General features: G+C 41.1%; 1 protein-coding gene across 6 annotated transcripts in view; it reads left to right on the top strand.

The window, feature by feature from the left end:
* The window catches only part of actn1 (actinin, alpha 1), a 204,170-nt gene extending 181,668 nt beyond the window's left edge, over nt 1-22,502 (top strand). The window contains exons 15-22 of one of the 6 annotated variants that reach the window (XM_048537798.2): nt 2,045-2,227; nt 6,133-6,267; nt 7,095-7,274; nt 8,746-8,892; nt 14,198-14,278; nt 14,654-14,719; nt 19,256-19,414; nt 20,226-22,502. In XM_048537798.2, the coding sequence (XP_048393755.1) occupies nt 2,045-2,227; nt 6,133-6,267; nt 7,095-7,274; nt 8,746-8,892; nt 14,198-14,278; nt 14,654-14,719; nt 19,256-19,414; nt 20,226-20,384 (1,110 nt within the window). In that variant the 3' untranslated portion in view covers nt 20,385-22,502. The remainder of the gene's footprint in view (nt 1-2,044; nt 2,228-6,132; nt 6,268-7,094; nt 7,275-8,745; nt 8,893-14,197; nt 14,279-14,653; nt 14,720-19,255; nt 19,415-20,225) is intronic. The other 5 variants (XM_048537797.2, XM_048537802.2, XM_048537801.2 and 2 more) reach the window with 5 other exon arrangements.
* Nucleotides 22,503-22,876: the final 374 nt, after the last annotated feature.

Genomic DNA, 22,876 nt, shown 5'->3' on the forward strand with positions numbered 1-22,876 from the left:
AAAAGGACTAGCAACTTCTCATGCTGCCACTAGCTCTGCTGTGAGCACTGCCAGAGCGCACCCAGCTCAGTCATTCTTCTCTACCAACATTTCTCAAGTCAGTCGAAATGTAATCAGACTGTTAAATGTTTGGAGAAAATGCTTCAAGCACTCGCAGATACTCTGGAGCGTAGGCACATGTTCCACCAAGCATTACTGCATTGTGATGTGTATGATTTTTGCTTGTTTATTCATCAGCGTTCTGGCCCATGATACAGATGTAAATTGATGCTTTTGTGGCTAATTTTTTAATTATAAACTTGTTTCTCTTCTAACTAGAGTCACTAGGTATTTAATTGCAGCGAGCCAGTGATGAGTAAATTGTAACTTCTTTAACTTGTTCGGTGGCCCTCTTGACCCTACTCTCGGTTATATTTTTATGCCTCTGGTGAGTTATAATGTGGAGGTGGCAGTGTTGGAATGGGGTGGTCAAGATCAGAAATCAGACAACACCAGGTTATAGTCCAACAGGTTTATTTAAAAAGACAAGTTTTCAGAGTCTTGCTCCTGCACATGAATAGGAAAGGTTTAGAAGGAAATAAGCCAAACACCGGAAAATGGGACTGTTTTAGTCTGGGGAAACTTGGCTGGCATTAGACGAGTTGGACTGAAGGGTCTGTTTCTGTGCTGCATGACCCTGAGTGGAGCCCAAAATATTTAAAAGGAAATTGTCAGAAGTGGCAAAGTGACAGTTTCCATTAGCTCCTGTTCAGAACAAATTGCAAGGAAAATAAATGATTCCTTCCCTGAAGCCATCTTATGGTGATGAATCTGTAGTTACACCCGGATGAACGGGGCTCGGCTGAGGTTTTTCTCTTTCTGTCTGCTCCTTGGTTAAGCAATCACTTTTGAATCTAAAAAGAGAGATTCGGGATTGCCAATTCAGTTTGTACTTTGTGTGCAGTTAAGAACGAAGCCAGACAGATATTTTTGACTTAAACAAGATGAAGGTTAGTTGTGCTGAACCCCACTGAGGTAAAACGTTAAGAAGGTTAAAGATGTACAAACGTGAGTGTCTTCTCACTAAAAAAGCACGTACCCAAATCCCGAGCGTGAGCATATGTATAGCTTTACGGAATATTTGAGGTTGAACTTGGCCAAGTTAAGAATGCAGATTTTATAAAGAACAAGGAAAACCAGTGAAGATTTTTGGATTGTATCCACAGTCACTGTTTCACCAGCTGAAGTAGGTAATCTGTGGAGCTAGAGAAGCACAGCAGGTCAGAAAGCATTAGAGGAGCAGGAAAGTCGTCCCTTCATCAGGTGCTGTGCCTGACATACCCCTCTAATTAAAGAAGGAAAGTCTTGCAAATGACAGAGCTGGTCCAAATTCATCTTGTGTGTCTGAAAATGGAACTCCAGTTCACTTTAAACCCAGCAGATCCATACTGGTTATTCCCTCTTATTGTTGTCAAACTCCCAATGACTTCACTCACGGCTCTGCCTGTTGTAGGGTGAGAGGCTTACACTCTTCTGACTCAGAAAGACCATATTTAGAGATTAGATGGTATTATGGAGAAAGAGACTCCCTATGACACTTTATAGTTTCTATCAAAATCCAAACTGAAACATCTTCCAAACAGTTACATCATGACTTTGTGTCAATTGTGTATTCCAAAGGTTCATGTCTTTCTCTTAGTCATGAAAACTGAGGTGGTTAATGTTTAATGTTCAATGTTCAATGTTCAACAAATTAACTGCTAAATGATCCATCCTGTATCCTCTGTACTGTTGAGACAGGGAGGAGCTGTTCATACCTCCCAAAGGTGCCATGTCTTTGTTGGGGTCCCTGTAAACCTCTCTGTCTTTGTGACATGGAATACAGTTGTACAAATGTAATTTAGCAGTTGTTTTGAATCAGTGTCTTTGTTTCAGTGCAATATCCTTTTTAGGGGATTAATTTGGTATCTTAGTGTGACATATTAATTTCATGTAGCGCATTTTCATGATACTATGTACCCTGTGTGACTAATGTTTTGTTGTTCACCTCTACTCTGTCCTGTAGGGGTTGATAACTGCTCATGAGCAATTTAAAGCCACTCTGCCCGAGGCAGATCGGGAGCGCCAGGCTATCCTAGGCATTCACAATGAGGTATCAAAGATTGTCCAAACCTACCATGTCAACATGGCTGGTACCAATCCTTACACAACAATCGCCCCACAAGACATTAATAACAAGTGGGAAAAGGTGAGGATGATTGCTAAATGTTTCCATTGTACCGTTGGGTGGAAGGTGGGGGGGGGCAGTGAAGGGACAGCTGTATCTAAAACGAAACATACTACCAGCAAGGTGTGACTCACTGTCGAAGTTCATTTTACACCATTACTTGACTTAAGTTTTGCTGCCTTGCACACATCAAAACAATGCACAGGAATAGCAATCGAAGGGAAAATGAATGTTGATACTGAGAGGAGACTGCTGATTGATTGGCAAATGAACTCTGGTTTAGCCGTAGCCATGTATGATACACCAGTGAATGTGGATTGACAGTTAAGTTCCAGGCTTTGTTTAAATTTAAACCAATTATGTTGGCCCTAATAGGTAAGGGCATTGCCCTGAAAAATGAGCCAGTGAGTGGCTGTCACTTTTGTTGTGTTGACAATACCCTTTGGCTGCCAATAACAGACCATGCCCAGTTGTATTTGCAAATTTGCAATACAATGTCGGGCATTAGTTGTGATTCTGCAATTGGACAGCATTTGCTGGATAAACCTGAGCGTGCAAAGAATTACTCTGACAACCAGTATAGGATCATTAGTCAGGCTTACAGCATGGCACATGTGTGTGTACTGGAAGCTACATACATATCCTACACCTGTTTCAACAAAATAGGAGGCAACCTTTTACTGGCTCATTTCTCATGACAGCGCCTTTGCCAATCAACCAACCTGCCTGGTTTATAATTTAAACAAAGCCTGACGGTTAACTGTTAATCATCATTAACTGGAGCATTCTGCATGGCATAGCCTCTACCAATCAGAGTCCATGTGGGAAAAAAAAAATGAGCCATCTTCTGTCATAGAGCATCAATATTGTTTCCGCTTTAAAATGTTATTCTTGCATGATGAAGAGCATCAATAAACTGTCTTTATTTAGCAATAACTAAGTTCTAACAATCAAACACATATATAAATAACCGACTAATTTTGGCAGGCATATTTGAATGTGTGTTAATGTCCACTGTCTCACCCAATCATAAATTGAACACATAATGGAACTGCTTTTGTTGGCCTCAACTGTCGATCCTGTTGGATAATTTGATTTGACCCCATGTGCCAAGCTTTATCCCAAATTATGCTTTGATGCAAACTCAAAATCGTCATACATGACATCTTGGCTCACCTTACCTGAGGGTGAAATAATTCTCAACTGAAAATGGCTATAACACATCATTTATAGAATGAAAGACACTGCATGTATCCCAGTGTGGCTTTCATTTGAATTTTGGCTTTACGTCAAAATTTTCTTTTTGGAATTTAATCTCTGAGGAAACAAAATGTTAGTGAGATTGTTTCCAGCTGAGTGTGCATTCCTTTGTTCTTTTGTAATCTTCTAAAGTGAACTGATTGCTGTATTGCAAGTCTCCAAATGAAAGAGCCAGTAGCCAAGACCCTAACATACAATACTAAAGTTTCCAGTCTGTATTCCACCTCAGATTAGATTAGCTTGTCACCATTTAATTGAATGGGATTTAAATTGGATGCTAAAGAAACCATCCAGGACAAAACAGACCCCTTGACTGACACCCCACTTACTACCTTGAATATCTGCTCCCACCATAAACTATGCACTGCAGGAATTCACCTAGGCTCCTTTCACAGCACTTTCACATCCATGACCTCTGGAAGGGCAAGAACAGCAGATACATTGGAACACCACCACCTACCTGTTCCCCTCCAAACCACTCACCAACATGACTTGGAAATGCATCAGTTCCTTCACTGTTACTGAGTCAAAATCCTGGAATACCCTTTCCTAATAGCATTGTGAAAGTATCGTTCCTCCAGGACTGCAGCAGTTCAAATAGGCTGCTGACTGCCACCTTTTTGAGGGCAACTGCAAACAGCCAATAAATCCTGGGCTAACCAATGATGCTGACATTTTGTGAACAGATATATTTTTAAAAATATATTTCCTTCAAACCAGGGTATAAGAGAAGGAAAGGCTCCACTCAAGATCAAGGCCATTATGCTCTGTCCCAACATTGTGTCTTTACCCCTCTCTCCCATAACATAGGTAAGATTTCCATTTCCAATTCCAACACCAGCCATTTTATGACATACGCTAACTGAAATAATTAATTAATTTAGAAACCATGACTACTTGTCCCTATTAACCATGAGCGCACAAGATTATAACAAAGATTGATAGGTAAAAGCCAACTCATCCATAGAAACTGCCTCGTCCTCATGGTGACTAGGGCATCAAGACTAAACAATGCCTCCCCAATCTTGAAGCCGTCACATCTGGAGGGAAGAAAGGGGAAAAACATCGGCCCAGGACACAATACTCTGGGGCATTATCATCATGCCCTGCCTGAAGTGAACAAAACCAGTTGAAGAGATCATGTGGATTGAATGCTATCAGTAAAGACACTTTTTCTATCTTTGTTGGCCTCTGCCCCAGTTCAGAACTGGTGCAGTTTCCTGTTGAAATCTAGCATCATCACTTCTCCCCACCTACTCCGCTTCAACTCCTTGTGAGGATACTGTTCCCCAGCAAGAGGTTTCCTTCAAATACCTTGCAAAGTGTCCAATGGTCAGGTGTGTGTCTTGACAGTTAAGGAGCAAAGAATCCCTACAGTGCAGAAAGAGACCATTTGGCCCATTGAGGCTGCACCAACCCTGAAGAATATCACACCCAAACCAAGCCCCCTGTCCTCGTAACCTTACATTTAGTGTGGTGAATCCATCTAACCTGCACGTCTTTGGACTGCGGGAGGAAACTGGAGCACCGGGAGGAAACTGCTGTAGACACAGGGAGAATGTGTGCAAACTCCTCACAGACAATCGCCCAAGGTAGAATTGAACCTGCTGCATGGCGCTGTGAGGCTGCAATACTGACCACTGATCCACCGTGCCATTGTGAAGAGTTGAGGCTCTTCCTATCTGCTCTGATCGAGCTTCAACGTGGATAGAATTTAAAACCAGAAGAGTTTTGCTCAAATCAAGAGTGAGTTAATAATTGATCATTCTTGTCATGACCGGTAATAATCATTTTCAACAAGGGAGAATCTAATCATCGCCTCTTGATGTGCAATGACATTCCATTAATGAATTCCCCCATTATTAACATCCTGAGGGGGTTACTGTTGCCCAAAAATAAACTGGACTAGCATGTACGTACTAGCCACAGGGGAGGTTAGGAATTCTGTAATAAATAACTCCTTTCCTTTCTCCCCAGTGGCTGTCCACCATCTTCAAGGTACAAGTCAGCTGTATGATTTCTACTTACCTGAGTAACTGCACTTCCAGCGGCACGCAATGCTCGATATCATCTGGGACAATGCAGCCCGCTTGATTTAGCTGTGCATCCGCTACTTTCAACACTCACTGCCTTCTTCACAGATGTATAGTGTGTACCAACTGCAAGGTACACTGCTGCAACTCATCAGAGCACCTTACAATCCTGCAGCCTCTACTGCCAAAAGGACAAAGGGCAGCAGATGCAAGACAACACTTCAAGTTCCCCTCTCTTAAGTCACACGCCATTCTGACTTGGAACAGTATTGCCTTCCCTCACAGTCACTGGGCCAAATTTCTCCTAACGTCACTGTAGGTATGCCAATCCATCAAGCACTGCAGTGGTTCGAGAAGGCAGCTCACCACTTCCTTCTCCAGGTCAATTTGGGGTAGACAATAAAAATGTTGGCAGATCCAGCAACATCCATATGCTTCAATGAATAATATTTTTAAAAAATTACTCTGAGCTGGATTCAAGGTGAAAGAACAGCGTTGTACCACCCAGTATCCCAACCAATATAAAATACCTGTAGATATAAAGGGAGAAAGTTACTCCTATTTGCACTTCTGTCCCTTTTAAAGAAATAGATGTGATGTTGAGTGATTTGTATGATAATACTTTGTTTTCAGGTTCGACACTTGGTGCCACAGAGGGACCATGCTCTGATGGAGGAGAATGCTCGTCAGCAATCCAACGAGAGACTGCGGAAACAGTTTGCGACACAGGCCAATGTCATTGGTCCTTGGATTCAGACGAAGATGGAGGTAATATCTCAAAACCACTGCAGAGCTAGTTGCAAGACTACATTATCAGTTAGCTGTATAATTGGTGATGGTACAATTTACATGTACTGTGACAGCAGTTTGAGATCAAGTAATGAATTGAATGTTTATGAGCTCTTTCACAACCTCAGAATTTGGCAAAGTGTCTGAATGTCAGTGATCTTCATTATTTCTTTGAGGTAGCACCACTGGTATAATGCTGCAAAAGAGGCAGCAAGTGTCTATACTGTGAGGTTCCAGAAACAGCAATGAATTAATGTCCAGGTAGCAGCCTGTTTCAGTGGTATGGGTTTTCGGGAGTTGCATTGACCCAGATTGATTGTGATTGATTGATATTGTGAAAACATCACTGTGCTTAGTCAATAGAACAGTGCAATCTTTTACATCCACCAACAAGGAGAGATTTGCACTTGGGTTGAGGACACATATAAAAGGTGCTCGTTTCTAAGCTGCAGCAATCCCTCGGTACAGCAGTGAAGTGTCGCGTTAGATTATTTATTATTTGGCATACTCAAAAATCTGTGGTGTGGTTTCCGTCTTCAGAACTAAACATTGCTTTCTCTGCTATAAATTATTACATCTTCATATAACTGGCTGTTTGCAGTTGAACGCATCACAATCAGGTTCTGTAACAAGCGCACCTACATTTATTGAAGACATTATACAATTGAGAAAAGTACTCTTGCTGTTTTAAACATTTTCAAGTTTGGTGTCGTTCTACCTATTATACAGTTGGTATGCACAAAAGACAGCAGAGATATTCACCACATCACCTTGACCATTGCCTTTTTCCCCATTCACTTTTGCAGGAGATTGGTCGTATCTCCATTGAGATGCATGGCACACTGGAGGATCAGCTGAACCACCTCCGACAATATGAGAAAAGCATTGTCAACTACAAACCAAAGATTGATCAGCTAGAAGGAGATCATCAGCTCATTCAAGAGGCACTAATCTTTGACAACAAGCACACCAACTACACAATGGAGGTGAGCAGCTTTTCTCAACTGAGTGCTGCTCTGGTTTCCACTCGTCTATATACCCCGTTTGGTGCTGATGCCCGTAGTTTACATTTAAAAGGTCAAGTGTTGAAGTCATCTTGCAATGTTACTGCAGCTGCTCCTGCTGCTTTGATGACAGCATTGTTTAAAGCTGCATAATATTTTTCACTGTCTCAACTGGTCTGCTACCTCCACAAATGTTGTTTTCAATCTTGCACTTCGCCTTTCTCATTCGTGATGTTTCTACCTCGATTCAGTTCATAAGATATAAATTGTGGGACTTAGAATTACAACCCAAAACCCCTCTAGCTCCAAGTGAGGATGCCTTCCAGACTGAAACATGGATGCAGTGAGCCACTCCTTAATCACAAAATGCAGTGCTTTGTAAACACCGAGACTTGAGGGCCAATAATCATTTAATTAAAATGCAGCATGTTTGCTCTAAGTGTCTATCAGCAGCAGAATTTAAGCAACTGAAACCATTCAATAACGCAGCACCTTCACAGCACAAAGGCTTGTGATTATACTGCCCTATGCCATATTTGTTTCAGAATATCCTATGTCTTTTTCAATGGATCTGTTTTTTAATCTTTGCTTTCTCCTTCAGCCTTTTTTTTTCAGTAAAAGTTGTCAGACATAAGCATGTTGCAAAATGATTCACCAACATTTCATTAAAAGATGAGCAGCACAATTTTGATCTTGGGAACTCTACGCAGTCTTGAAAACCATGGCTGAATTGTGCTGCTTTTTCTGAAAAAAAAGCTTGAGTTTTAACAGGTATTTTCCCGAGAATTGGCTACAATATTTTCACGAATGGTGTATTTTAAATGCATGACCAGTGGAGAGTTGGGAAGATGAGCTATGGTCATTTTCTCATCCACTTGTTCCTCACCTTGCCTAAGTTTTGTACAGTAGCAATGATCTAATTATGCCCATTTTTACAGGTTTGGGAGGAATAGTTTTTCTTGCTCCTGCTTTGACTCCAGTAATATTGTTTGCCCCAATGTTAAGGGAAGTTGTACCAACTTTGTAAGTGTTATTAACTCTTGGAACAAAATTTACAATCATGTGAAAATGATCATTGAAGTGTTTACTTTCTGTCAGATTTCACCATCCAGTTTCCAAAATAAGCAAGGTTGTTCTGCAGCTGTTGTAAATGCATTATTGTGTGAGCCTTCGGTTAGCCTCCGGTCCTGAGGAAATTCCTTGCTCTCTCAATCACCGTGTTAGCATTTGGGGAAAGCTGCTGATAGCGCGTCAGTGACAACTGTTCCAGATTGCACAGCGTTTGATCCCTTTTCTCAAGTTTGCTTTTAATCCCGTAGGGCTACAGATCTGCTTGGGGCAATGGTGAGAATAGCCATCAGAAACAAGGAACTTGAAATGTTCGTGGAGAAGCCGAGGAGAATGCATTAGACAAGTGCTTCTAATTAATTGACTGCCTTTCCCTTTGCTCCAGCATATCCGAGTGGGCTGGGAACAGCTGCTCACCACCATTGCCAGGACAATCAATGAAATCGAGAACCAGGTCCTGACCAGGGATGCAAAGGGCATCAGTCAGGAACAGATGAATGAGTTCAGGGCCTCCTTTAACCACTTCGACAGGGTAAGCTCGCTGGTTTGCTGGTGATGTGTAAGTTTTGCAGTGAGATTTATTCAGTTTTCTTGGCTGTGCTACAGAATTTTCTTTCAGGAAATGGGGAATACGATTCAAAGAATATCTGCTACAAAATGTTAACTGTATCTTCAATGAAGCCGCCAGCTGGTCCTGAATTTCAAGAGGCCTAACTCAGAGGCAAAGGAAACTGCAATTCTCAAGATCTATTTAGTAACCGATAAAAGTAACTAGTAAAATTTTTAAACTAAAGCATGCTTCTTTAGTGTGCTGTAGACTGAGGTGTATTTCCACATGCTCCATTCTGTCCTCCTGCCATGCTAGTTTCCATAAACATTATTTGTTGCATCTCCAATGACCATTTTTCATGTGTGAGTCTAGACAGCAGCATTGGCAAACTCTTTGACTGTGGAATGTGGGTCATTGCTCACCACAAACATGGCGCACAATTTGACAGATGGCTGCCAACAAATTTGGCCTGATGTAGTGGGCTGTAAAATTACCCAGGTAGCTTTTCTGCAACTCCCCTGTCTTCTCCTGACCTGTGCCATTCAATCTTATCACTGTGACCTCAGCCCATCTCTCAAAATCCCCAGTCCGCAGGGCCACCCCTTCCCTCCCTGGTGTGGATGTCCTTTGAGCCAAAATAACTTCTAGCCAAATAGCATGTCATCGAGTGTTGAATTATCTGTGGGGCTGCCATTTGCTCACCAGCATTTCTGATGGCAAGGTAGGAAACTCTACCACCTGATAAAGCATGCCCAGGAGCATTCAATAGGAACCCTTTCCATTTCTTCATGTTACAATTCTAAAACAGTAACCATTAGCCCGCAAGTCTTGCTAACATCAATTTTTTTCAACAGTGTTGTGCTGAAACTAAGGGTAATAGTTGGCCATTAATGCCACTATCTTCAGCTCTGTGACTGTTCCCCAGTTCCTTGTCTTCTACCTTCTTGTAGACATTAATAGAATATTATTTTCCATTTCAATAAACCACCTTGTTCCCATGCTGCATTTCTGCCCTGGGCCTACTGCTAATTTTCCTAATTTTGAAGTACAATGCAAATTCGAGGAGCAACACCTCGTTTTCTGCTTATGCACTTAACAACCTCCTAGGACTCAATATTGAACTCTGCAACTTCAGAGCCTGACTGCATGATATCTGTCCTCCATTTTTCTTACATGATTCCATCCCAAAAATCTTGTTTCTGACTTGTGTGTCTTGCTTAGTTTACTTTCAATAGAAAGGACTCACTTTCTCCCTTTCACGTCTTAATTTATACTCGTTCGACATCTTTATTTCTCTTTTAACCTCAATTAATAGGCCCTTTGCCTTTTACACCAGGTCTCCACACCATCTGTTCCCCTCCAACTCTGTCGAAAGTATTTTTAAAAAAAAACCCCACCATTTTCAGTTCTTGGAAAAAAGTCACATTTGACCTGAAACACTAATTCTGTTCATCTCGCTACAGACGCTGCCATACATACCGAGTTTCTTCAGCATTTTTTGCGTTTGTTTCAGATTTCCAGCCTCCACAATATTTTGCCTTTATTACATTGCTGCTCTGTGCTGTCTCGGTGAGTAAACGACAGGCTCGGACACGAGCCGGGCCGGCCAGTGACTCGACCCCTAGTCATCGTGGTATTAACTGACGTCAACAGCGGAGTCATTTCCAGCATTTGTCAGCTGAGGAGCAGAGAAACATTGGCCGAGGCATCGTTCCTGATTATCGTTGAGCCTGTGGAAAACAGCATGTTGACTCTGGATGGAGTCAGGCCCATACTCTGCTCCAGAGTCTTCCTCTCACCCACTCCTCTCTTGTTTTCATCCCCTTCCTCACACCTCTTGCTTCATGTTCCCCAGTTGAATGACCTGCCAAGACTTTGTTCAAGCTCACACATGAATGGTGAATTCCAGTAAGATACAATCAGGCTGTTGGCATCCATGGCATCAGGAGGAAGGGGCCGAAAAAGTGGGGTGGGTGGGGTGTAGTATGTGAGTGAGTCAGTGTGAAGTTAGCTTATTAAACTCAGCTTCATCCTGTGTACAGCCACGCATCAGCCAAATGTTTGAGTGAAGCTCAGTATCTTCCAGTTTTGACAATTGTTTTTAATCAACTTTTCTGCGTGTGTTATGTTGCAACTTTGTGACATTTGGGATTTGAACCCCCGATGGTTGGGCTTCTTTTAACATCCAGGGGTGTTCTTGCACACAACTGCAATATCTTTTCCTCCCTCTGGTGGTATATCATGTTTTAACCACCCCAATAAATCCATCCATGTTTTCAGATTGGTTCATTTACATGCAAAATCCTGTTAAGGGTAATGCAATGTTTTAAAGGTGCAGAGGAGGTATGGAGAGAATGGCGGGGTGGGGAGGGGTGCAATTCAAGTCAACTCTGCTGAAGAGTCACCTAGACTCGAAACGTTAGCTTGCTCTCTCTCCGTGGTTGCTGTCTGACCTGCCAGCATTTGTCGTTTTCAGTACAGATTCCAGCATCTGCAGCAATTTGTTTCTAGCTGGAGTCGGAAGGGTTGGACTTTACCAGATCCTGCCAAGTGCTTTTGTCCATTTTAAGATGTGTGATTTAATGATTGATGGCACCTGGAATGGCAAAGTTGATGAGTCCCAAAGTGTGCACTTTGTGAAGAAGCAAAATTGCCTTCAAGTGCCTGGAGAATTTAAAAAACCAGGGGTGCCGTCTCAGGAGACGGGGCTGATCATTTGGGACTGTGATGTGGAGAAATTGCTTAAGCCATGAGGTTCAGAATTAGGAATTCTCTGCCTCAGTGATGAACCTCAAGGCTGAGGAAGATAGACATTTTTGATTTGCTCAGCAATTGAGGGATATGAATAATGGGTGGGAAAGTGGAGCTGGAAGGCAAGAATCCTTTTGAATGGCAAAGCAAGCTCGAAAGACCTTATGGTCTCCTCTTCTGTCTTGTCAAATCAATTTGACCCAAATGAAGCATTTTCACCTTCAACACTGCACAGAGACTGTGGGCTTAATTTAGTTTGTGCACTCTGGTCAGGTGCTCAACTAGAAAGACCAGTACTTGATGATATTGGGCCTTTGCGCGAGGCATTTGGTGCAGTCGGCTGCCCTGGATTTTGAGCAGGAACCATAATACTTCCCAAGTTATTAACAGCCTGATTGGTGCTAGTTTACAGCCAACAGCAGCAGAAAAATTTGAGATAGCAAGAACTGCACATGCTGGAAGTCTGAGTCGATACAGTGTGGGGCTGGAGGAACACAGCAGGTCAGGCAGCATCAGAGGAGCAGGAAAGCTGACGTTTCGTCAGGACCCAAGTCGCAACGTCAACCTTCCTGCTTCTCTGATGCTGCCTGACCTGCTTTGTTCCTTCAGCTCCACACTGTATCGGCAGCAAAATTTGACTTGGGTTGCTTTTTTTCTAAATCAAAGGATTGAATTAGTCTTCCAGTTAGCTTAGGAACAGAAGTTGCATGGAGTTTAATATTTTTATTTTCGTTTTAACTTTGCTGCAGTGGTCCATTAGCGTTGGACCGTTTGCTCAGTCAGTATTAAATTCCCATTCGATTTTCAACATACCTGGTGTCCCAACAGAGTCAGAACACCTGGTGAGTAATGGACCATAAGCCAAAACCCTCATCCTGCCGTGCTGCATTCGTTGAGTCCCCTTGTCTTAATTTAATGCTGTGGGCAACTGCAGGTTAGGTTTATTGACTGATGTCACTTTGATAGACACCAAGGAGGACCTATGCTAGTGGTGTTTTAACTGAAGTGAAAATAAGGGAATGTACATTATTGTCTAAAATAAAATCGATTTCATAATGGTTATGCAAATGCTTTGCTTGTAAAAGTTGGATAATACATTCTACACTTCATTGTTGTTTCTTAAAAGTGTTGCACAAGAACTACTTAACTTTTGAGAACCATTTGTATTTGCTTCATATATTACTGGGAATAGTATGATTTGGTTTCTATGTGGCATGTTTGATTCCTTGTATATTGTCGAAGTGCTCATAAAGGCCTGTTTAAATGCTGCAAGCTACAAGGAAAAGTGGAATGGCTCTTTGACAAACAGGAAAAAAATAAGGATGTAGTTTTGATGTCAATTGAATGCAGGTTTTAGAGAAGTTAATTATGGTACCCTTTGTAACTCTGACTGCACTTGCCCCTCTGTCACTGCACTGCTGTCACTGCATACCCTTGCCCCTGAGCACTGTCGCACTGCATTAAAGGATGCATCCATTCTTGGATGTGCAGCTTCGTTAAATTCTATTGTAAAATTTGTATTGATATCTTGTTTGTTTTACGGTACCTCTGAATACTAGAGCAAACTGCTCTATCTCGTCACGGGTTTGACAGGAGACTGACAGGGATAGAATTTTAACAAATGTTTCCAGGAGGTAAATAGATGACAATCAATTGACAATTGTGAGTTCAAAATTTTTAATGTAATGTCCAGTTCTCTGTACCGGGCTGCAGGAACAAGATGTTGTGGGGTATCAAAGATGCCTTTGCATTTCTTTTGAAGTTATCAATTTTATTTCTGCCCTTCCTTCCTTTCAAAAGAAAATTAATGCCTTAGTGTTCCCATGTATCAATGTTTGAATAAGTAAATGGGACCACGGGCCTCCAAGCCATACTTTGAGCAGCCGTGAGTGAGTCAGGAGGGAAGAAAGGAGGAATACGATTTGTTAAACTACTTCCAGTGTGTCACCTTCTGCATCCCCACAGCCCTCCACCTGCTGCCCTTTCCTCACCAGTACCACCCCTCTGCCTGAGCAGCTTCTACGGTGATCGGTTCAGGAAGCAAACCTGATGATAGAAGTTACCTCTCAACCCTATTCCCTCACCATAGGCTCATTCTATGTGTAGAATGGCACATTCCAGAGAAAATGCGGCGAATACCTTGCCTTTGAATTTTCTCAGGATTTCAATAGTTAATGATTACTGCACATTTTTAACTCCTCTCAGCAAATTTGTCACCATTTGACCTCTTGTGAGTAGCTGAGGATGAATTGTTAGTTTTAGTCCCTGTCAAGCCAGCAGAGATGAGCTTTCTAGTAATCTGGAAATGACGCCTTATCATTTGGTACCACGAGGTTTGAACAGTTTTGATGTCTAATTTTGTGCACTTTGTTTTCCTCTTTCCACTTGCATGACCTCCTCCCTCTCCCCCGTTTTCCCTTTGCATGTATGCCATCCACCTCTTCACTCTTTCTTTTCTCCCCCACCCTTTCCCTCACCCAACAACTGCTGTCTCCATCACCATGCATGGCGTACCTCGTGGCATTGCCTAACCCAGGACCATTCTGGCACCCTCGGAGCAGAGGAGTTCAAAGCCTGCCTCATCAGCTTGGGGTACGATATTGGAAATGACGCACAGGTATTAACTGCTAGTGTATAATGTGAAGTACTCCAATCTGGTGCATTGAATTAACTAAACGTGTTTTTTTTTTTCTCTTTCTTTTTATCTGTCTTGACCTATTGTCTCTGTTTGTGATGGCTCTCTTGTTGTCATTTGTCTTCCTCTTCGGCAAATGCTTTTCTTCATGAATCCTGCTCATGATATTTGAACTGCTTCATCTGCTTATACCTGTTTTAATCTCTCCTGTGTTTATTCTTCCACCTCCGATCCATCGTTTGAACGTTTTCTCATTTGCGCCTCTTGCATTCTTCTGTCTCATTTTTCCTTCTTTGTCGTGATTCCTTCTGCTCTTTTTTTTGTCCTGTTGGTGTCTCCTTCCTCCTCTCTCTGTAGAAGAGGACTGGAATGATGGACAGTGATGATTTCAAAGCTTGCCTTATCTCCATGGGTTACAATCTGGTATGGTGACTTCCCGTTCCTTCTACTATTTTCAATGTTTTAAGCCTGGTTCTGAAGCTGGGTGATGAATGTGAGAGATCCATGTTAAGTAGTCTTTGTTGCAAAACAACACCATGTACAGTTTAGTGACTTGCTTTACCCAAATACTGAGTTCTTCTATTTCATTTGTATTTAAGACTATTTGAATTAAAGCTGCAGTGCCTCACAGAATTTTTGCTAAACCACTGTTCCTAAAAAAAAAATCTTTGGACTTTCCATTGCAGAAGTAATGGCTGGTTGAGGTGCTCAGACCAATTCTGTGGGTCGCTTATGAACTTCTGCAATGTGTGGAGTTCTAGAGTGGACTTGAAGTATATGATTTGAGGACATGCACCACTGAAATTTTAAAGATTTCATACAGAAGATGAAAAATGGGCTTTTTAATTACTTTTCTTGGCTCACTCCATATGTAATTTGCAAAAAATAAAACTTGAGTCATAGAATCATACAGCATGGAAACAGACCCTTCAGTCCAACCAGATCATCATCCCAAACTAAACTAGTCCAACCTGCCTGCACTTGGCCCATGTCCCTCCAAACATTTCTTATTCATGTATTTATCCAAATGTCTTTTAAACATTGTAACTGTACCCACATCCAACGCTTCCTCTTGGTGGCTTATTCCACACTTAAAGCACTCTCTGTGTTTTCTTTAAAAAAAAAATGCCCCCTTGTCTTTTTAAAATCTTTCTCTTCTCACTGGACACAATACTCCAGAAGAGGCCTCACCAACACCCTGTACGACCTCACCATAACATTGCAACTCTGATACTCAAACGCTCTGAGCAATGAAGGCAAACATGCTAAACGCCTTCTTAACCACCCTGTCTGTATGTGATGCAACTTCAAAGAATTATTTACCTAAGTCAGTTCGACAACACTACCTGAGGCCGTATAATACACACTTAGAGCTCTTTTCACCCAAAGAATTATGGGATCTTAGAAAATGGGAACTGTCAAGATTGTAACAGAATCACATTGAATAAGACTATTGTGAAATATGGACCAAAGGCGCAAAAGTGATGCCCAGGTGGACATTGGCTTTAATCTAACTGAATGATGGAGTTGGCCAAATGGTTAAATGATCCATCTTGTTTTTGTCCAGTTGTGTAAACACAGAGCAACTGGGGACACTGCAGCTCTTGGATGAAGCAATCGGCACAAAATTGTACAGTCGGTCAATTTTAAATGTTCAGTGCAGTTTGTATGTTTTTAAGTTTGAAAAAATGTTCAGCACCTCACTAACTGGAGATTTGAAAAAAAAAGTGAAATAAATGTAACCGTATAAAAAGTCATCAGATTTTCAAATAGAAGAGGATCGTGAATACATGTTAACACGGTTCCTCTTTCAAAGCGTTGGTGACTTAACTTCTGCAATTTAAGGTAATTGGCAGGAAGTTTGCATTAAAATAAATTCTGGGTTTTGGTGACCTGTACTTTAAAGCCTGTGGGGCCCTTGGAGCAGAGTTGATTGTATCTTTCAAAAGGCAATTAGATAAACATTTGAAAGTAATAAATAACGAGGATTAAAGACAGACCCGGGGGTTTAGGACTAATTGGATAGATCTTAATCAGTACAGGTACAAAGGGCTGAAGTACTGCTTACTGTGCTATTAGGAATATTAAACTGGGAACAAATGTAAAACCTGTGTTTAGGTCATCAGAAATTTTTAGATTCATGAGGCTGGATATGATTTTAAATTTTGATTCCAGAGTTGAAAGGGCTGTGTACCAACTGACTAAGCCATATATTCTCCCATTCTGTTGGGATTCTCTTCAGCAGTGAATTTAGTCAATCATCAGCCACTACATCTCTGTCTTACAAATTGAATGATATCAAAATGATTTACGTAAATTGGGGATAGTTTTGCGACGGAGACTCCAGTCACAGTGCCTTATCCAACAGCCATGTGGGATGGGTTTAAATGTCCTGTTCATATGATTTGCAGTGCTCCTGATATTCCCAAGAATCTTGCAAATTAAATGCTAGTTAAGCTTATGACCAGCTGTCAAAAGGAATGCCACGCTGTTTAAATGATAGGGAAATTTGATGGCTCCCTGATTGAAGCTAAACTCCCATTCAGCATTGATGGTCTTCCAGTAACTTGTAATATTACAGCTCGCAATGTTTATTGATGACGTAGGGAAGAGCAGAATAGGGGACAGGATTACTCATCACCATATTTGTACTGAGAGAAATGCTTTCACAAAAGACTAATGATATGAAAAGCATCCTGTTACAGTGAAATTTATTATTGGTAGGAAAGGATAATGTATACACAGAGCTCAGTGAAAGCTCTAGACCTCATCGCTCCTGTTTTAGGCTGGGAAAGAGAAGTTCTGGAAATGGGAGTGGACAGTTGGTTGCCAGTATTTTGATTAGAGAACACCAATTAATTGGGGAGGGGAATTCATGACTGTATATGACATTGGCTTATTGACTAAATTGACTGGTAAGATAACATGGACAGAGAGGGGGGTATGGTGTAGCTTGATGGCGAATTGACCTTTCATATCACAGAATGGGATTTTATGCTTTTTAAAAGAAAGCTTATTCTCAAGAAATCCGCAGAGTTTCCCCTCCCATTTTTATTTTTATTTGACACACGTTTTGGAGTTGGCATTTCATTCCCTGTCCAATGATGATAAATTGTCAGGAGATCTCCCAGAACCACCTGAAGACCTTCTGGTTGATAACCTTGTGCTTTCACCCAACAGGTAAGGTATGTCAGTATTTTGCCACATTCTGTCTTGCCTTCCAAAATCATGCTGAGATGTAACTAGCCAAATTTAGGCAAATGGGTACCAAACAGACACAGATGGTAGAAATGCAGGCAACCAGCTTTCTGCAGCCATCATGATTTCGATTTGAGGCCCATCTGATCAGAACACACAAAAATATCGAGGCCGCTCAGAGTCAATCCATTACCGATTGTGCTTTGATCTCCTTCCTCTGCTGATAGCAACTGAATAACCCCCTGGGGCTATACAATCCAGCCTCTGTGCTCAGGACGTGAATCCATTTGGGCTCCTGTCCAGGTCAGCACACAGTCTGACTTGGCTACACTTACCTCTCCCCAGGGGTGACATACCATGCTGACATGTGGTGCTGTGGCGTATATCACAGTAATTGCCTGTGTTCCAGAGGGGGGTCCAGGAGTGTGAAATTAAAGGGAAAATTGTTGGAATTTCCTCATGAAAGTGGTCTGTTGGTTGACATCATAGTTAAGTTGGATGACCTTCCGCTAGTATGCTGCTCTGTGTTCCTTACTGAATGCTTTGAATTTCAGCCTCTTATAAATTGGGCAGCACATTGGCTCAGTGGTTAACACTGCCACCTCGCAGCACCAGGGATCTGGGTTCAATTCCATCCTCAGGCAGCTGTCTGTGTGAAGTTTGCACGTTCTACCTGTGTCTGCATGGGTTTCTGCCAGTTTCCTCCCACAGCCCAAAGATGTGCAGGTTAGGTGGATTGGCCATGCTAAATTACCTATAGTGTCCAGAGGTGTGCAGGACAGATGGATTAGCCAAGGGAAACACTGGATTACGGGGATGGGGTAGGAGGATGGGTCACTCTCCAGAGGGTCGGTGTAGACTTGATGGACTGAATGGCCTGATTCCAAACCTCCAGGGATTCTATTCTATGATCCTTCCTTCGTCCTTTAATAAATCCTTCCCTTTGACGGCCCTGTGCCAGCTGTGCTCTTAGTTAACTGCACCTTGTGCTCTGGACTTCTGCCCCAAAATCTTCATCCTGTCCACCTAGCTTCTCTTTTTCTATTGCATTTCCCTTAAAAATCCAGAACTGTACATGTAAATGGGGAAGGTTTTCTGTGTGAGTGGGGATCTAGGTTCTGTTGTACGCAATGGGTAGAAATATGTAAGCTTGAATCCTATTCGTATGCATCATACCGTCAACATATTCCAAAAAGAAATAGCAGGCAATTAATTCTCAATTTGTGAAGTGCGGGCAAAATTGGGAGACAGGAGTTCAAATGGCCACTCAATCTATTCTGCTTGTGTACTTGAGGCTAAAGAAACAGGAAAAATCTCTGGCTAACTATAGGAGGGGAAAATACATGTCACCGGATCTTTTATGTCCATCTACACGTCAGACAGGTCCTTGGTTCTACATCTACCAAAGGTGATGGGGGCAGGAATGTAGTACTCCCTCATAAGTGCTCCTAGATGTCAACCAACGTGAACTACACTTGATTTGAACCACGCCTCTGAATGGCAGATGAGCTAACACTTCCAACAGGAGATTTGGTACATTGAATTCTGACTTGTGTTTGCATTATCTTGACTATACCAGCTTATGAATTTTATGCCGGTCACTTATCCCTGATTTGAGGACAAGTTTCAGTGCTGTAAAATGATAGTTGTGGAAGTGAGCTCCCTTTAGACTGAACAATGGGCAGTAGTATGGGAAAGCTCATGGCTTTCTTTTTGACTCTGATGAGACATTGGTATAATTACTGTGGTTGATGATTTCAGAGCGAAACTGAATTTGGACGCATCATGAACATCGTTGACCCCAACAACATGGGTGTCATCACGTTCCAGGCCTTCCTGGACTTCATGTCTCGAGAAACCACAGACACGGACACTGCTGACCAAGTCATGGCGTCGTTTAAAGTTCTAGCGGGTGACAAGGTGAATTATTGAATTGAATGTAAACATGGTTTTTTAAAAAAAATTTAACTTCTATTCACATTAGCTCGTCACCTGCTTAATGAGACTGAGTTCATCAGGTTTGGTGGGGGCAGGGGAATGGCAAAGGTTTGCACTCAAGTATTTAGTTAGATTTTTTGATCAACAGAGGATCAAGGTTGTTGGGGGAACAGAGTGGATTGGAGTTGAAGTCACAAGCAGATCAGCCACAATCTTAGAGAAAGACAGAGAAATCTCAAAGCTGAATGGCCTCATAATTCTTGTATTCCTGTAGTCGATTTGCTCCATTCCAACAAGTAAAAATACTTATGGCAAGGATACAAAACAAGTAATTTTGTATCAAGATTCTATTCTACTCTCCACTTGCTATTCAGCTCCATTGATTTCAATGCAGTTGTATATGAGCCAATTTTGTACAAACATTGACGAATATAATTTTCCTTAATGTGCCACTGATTTGCAATTTAACTCCATACCCTCTTTACTTACTTGTTTAAAAAGAACGTTTTCCTCTGTGTTCAGAAGAATATTTTCACCTGTCTGTACTGTTGGTATTGTTTGTACAAGCTAAAATATTTACTCTTGATTACAGTTTTTTTTCAATGAAAAAAGCTAGGAACTGTAATTAGTAATGAATCCTGCTGCGAACTGGAAAGTGAACGAGAATTTGTGCTAAATTTCAAAATGCAGGGGTGTTACAACAGCATTGTCTGAGAATGTGAAAGCTCCAGCTCACGTTTTGACTGGAAGCAGCTGCTTTCTTTAATGACACTTGTATTCTTCGACCTTGCAGAATTACATCACAGCTGAAGAGCTGCGTCGCGAGTTACCTCCAGACCAAGCGGAATACTGCATTGCTAGAATGGCACCCTACACCGGGCCGGATGCAGTTCCAGGCTCCCTGGACTACATGTCCTTCTCCACAGCACTCTATGGTGAAAGTGACCTCTAACTCTGCATCTTTTGTATGCAAACCAGTGTCTGCTCACCTCTATTTGGCTTTAAACTAAAGAAATTGCGGAATGTCTGCTTGAGCTGGCAAGTGCAGTTTACAGAAGAAATACTTTTTTCTTCAGGCAACTTCAAAACATATTTTATTATAGAAATAGGTATTTTTCTCAAAACGTTCCAAAAAGAAAGAATTGAAATGCACCATTTACTTTTGTTGTGATATCCGTAGTTAAGCACAACGTTGCATTCCATGATTTTCTACTAATGTACACATTTTATGTATATGAAATAAGACCACATTGTAACTCACTGTTGCACAAAATTAAGCAAGTTCACTCATTACACTGCATAATAAAGGATTTATTTTATAAATAAGTATTTTCAGACTTTTTTTAAATCACTTTGCTTTATATGTGGTGTTGCCATTGTTTTCATATTTGAGTTTCTTTTTGAGAAGAAGACAATCACAGTATCAATATATGCAACTAATATGCTGTTTCAGCTGCCATAGCTTCTAAACAAAAAAAATCAGACAAGAAAAAGCAGCAACAAGATTGCATTACCCATTTTCAATCTTTATTTAGCTGTGGTTTAGGGAGTTTCTCACTCTTGTTCTTTAGTATCTGGGATGCTCAAGCTATGGCCTATGACCACCTGTGCCCTTTACCCTCCCAAAGCCCTGCAAATCCAAAGTCAGGACAACTCAGACTTTCTCATGAGATGATCTTTGTTGAATTTGGCAGGACTGGAGATTTGCACAGATCCGCGCTTAGTACTGTTGACTTAAGTTCTAAATTAGCACACCAATGTACGCTATGATCAGCACTTAAAATATGAATAGTTGTTTTGGTAGTACAAAGATGAAATATTGCTGAAAACAAATGTGCTTGTGAAACTTTTCACCTTGCATTCGAGTGGACAGAGGCAACTTTCATTAGAACAAACTCAAGATTGTCTCAAAACATTACTCCCTTTGAAATTTTGACATTCTTGCATCTGCCCTGGTGTGTACAGGAAGAAAAGCTGAACAATGTGTCTTTTTATTTTAGCAAAACACAAGCTATATATGTATAAACATATTAAATAGACAAATCTAATGGTAATCTTGCTTTTGAATTTAATACTTGTGCCTTCCCTTCTCCCACATTTCCATGATATTGTTCTGTGCAGCCCACCAATAAACAAAAATACTTTGACACCCCTGATTTTTTTTTATCACCTTACTGAAGATATCGATGAGCACACAAGGAAATGGAATGTATTGGCTACTTTTGAACCACGTGTAGAAGACACACGTGCTTTCACAGCTTGTGATGCACCTGTGTAATAATGTGTTAGACATGATTAACCTGTCCAAATCACCAGTTTTTTTCTCCCCTGGAGAAGAAAAATGTTTTCGCAAGCTATGTTAAATTTTCTCCACAGCCCTTGTGAATCATGAAGCATGACCTTTTATCATTATTTTGCTTCGTTTCAAGCTTTGAGCTTGATCACACCCATATTTAGTCAAAACTGCATTCAAAATAAGCAACGCCTAGGATAGCGTTCCCAATTTGAACCTCGGTAATAAAACGTGGAACAAATTGGTGCAAGTTTATGAAGTTTCAGTTGCTGTACATAAGTGAAACAATCCAATGTCAAGCAATTTTGACATTCCTTTATTCTATGCTACACCATACCACAATATTACTTCTTTTAAAATGTGAAAATGGATAGCCATAGTGAGGCTGGATTGCCATTGAAGATTATCCTGGAGAATAATCTATTTAACGCTAAGCTTGACTGGGTCCTGCTCCAGTTTGGTGTTCGTTTACTTGCTGAAATACATTTGACATTGACAATCAAACTGGTCACCTAGCTATTAGGGGTTTTTTTGTGCAAAAGAAAAGGTTCAGTTCACACCAACATTTGCTTGTTGCCATCTAAATTCCTTTGCTGCATGGAATGTTTTACTTGGCATATTTGAAACGTAACCTGAATTTTTGATCTAGGTTGCATCTCTTTTTTTAATGTTTTGAGGGTAAGAGAATCTATTATCAAGTTGCTTTTATCCTTATGGAAAGGAAGTCAGGATGAATTGACTGCAACAATTTTATACATCAAATATCTATTTGTACTGATAACTCATTCTTTAAACTTACAAATAAAGATAATGTATTTGCACATCATGTGTTTATAATATGTTAAGTAGTGAATTTATTCAAAAGTTGGGTTTGCTGTACTCCTGGATACTGGCACTGTAGTATCAATGGGTCCATTGCATTTTGCACAGAGGTTTTCAAACTCCACAGTGCTCTACTTAGTCATGTATACCCAAATATGCTGTAGAGATTGAGATTCCTAGAAACTGCTACTCTAATTTACCCAAAGAAAATGTTACTTGTACAAAGAATTTGAGTTAATATCTACAGAAAGTAAGATCATTTGCTGACAAATGCAGAATTTTGAGGATGTTTATTCCAGATCTGGCTGTTTTGCTATCAACCAGTATTC

The sequence above is a fragment of the Stegostoma tigrinum genome, chromosome 10, assembly GCF_030684315.1.
Source record: "Stegostoma tigrinum isolate sSteTig4 chromosome 10, sSteTig4.hap1, whole genome shotgun sequence".
NCBI classification, from domain to species: domain Eukaryota; kingdom Metazoa; phylum Chordata; class Chondrichthyes; order Orectolobiformes; family Stegostomatidae; genus Stegostoma; species Stegostoma tigrinum.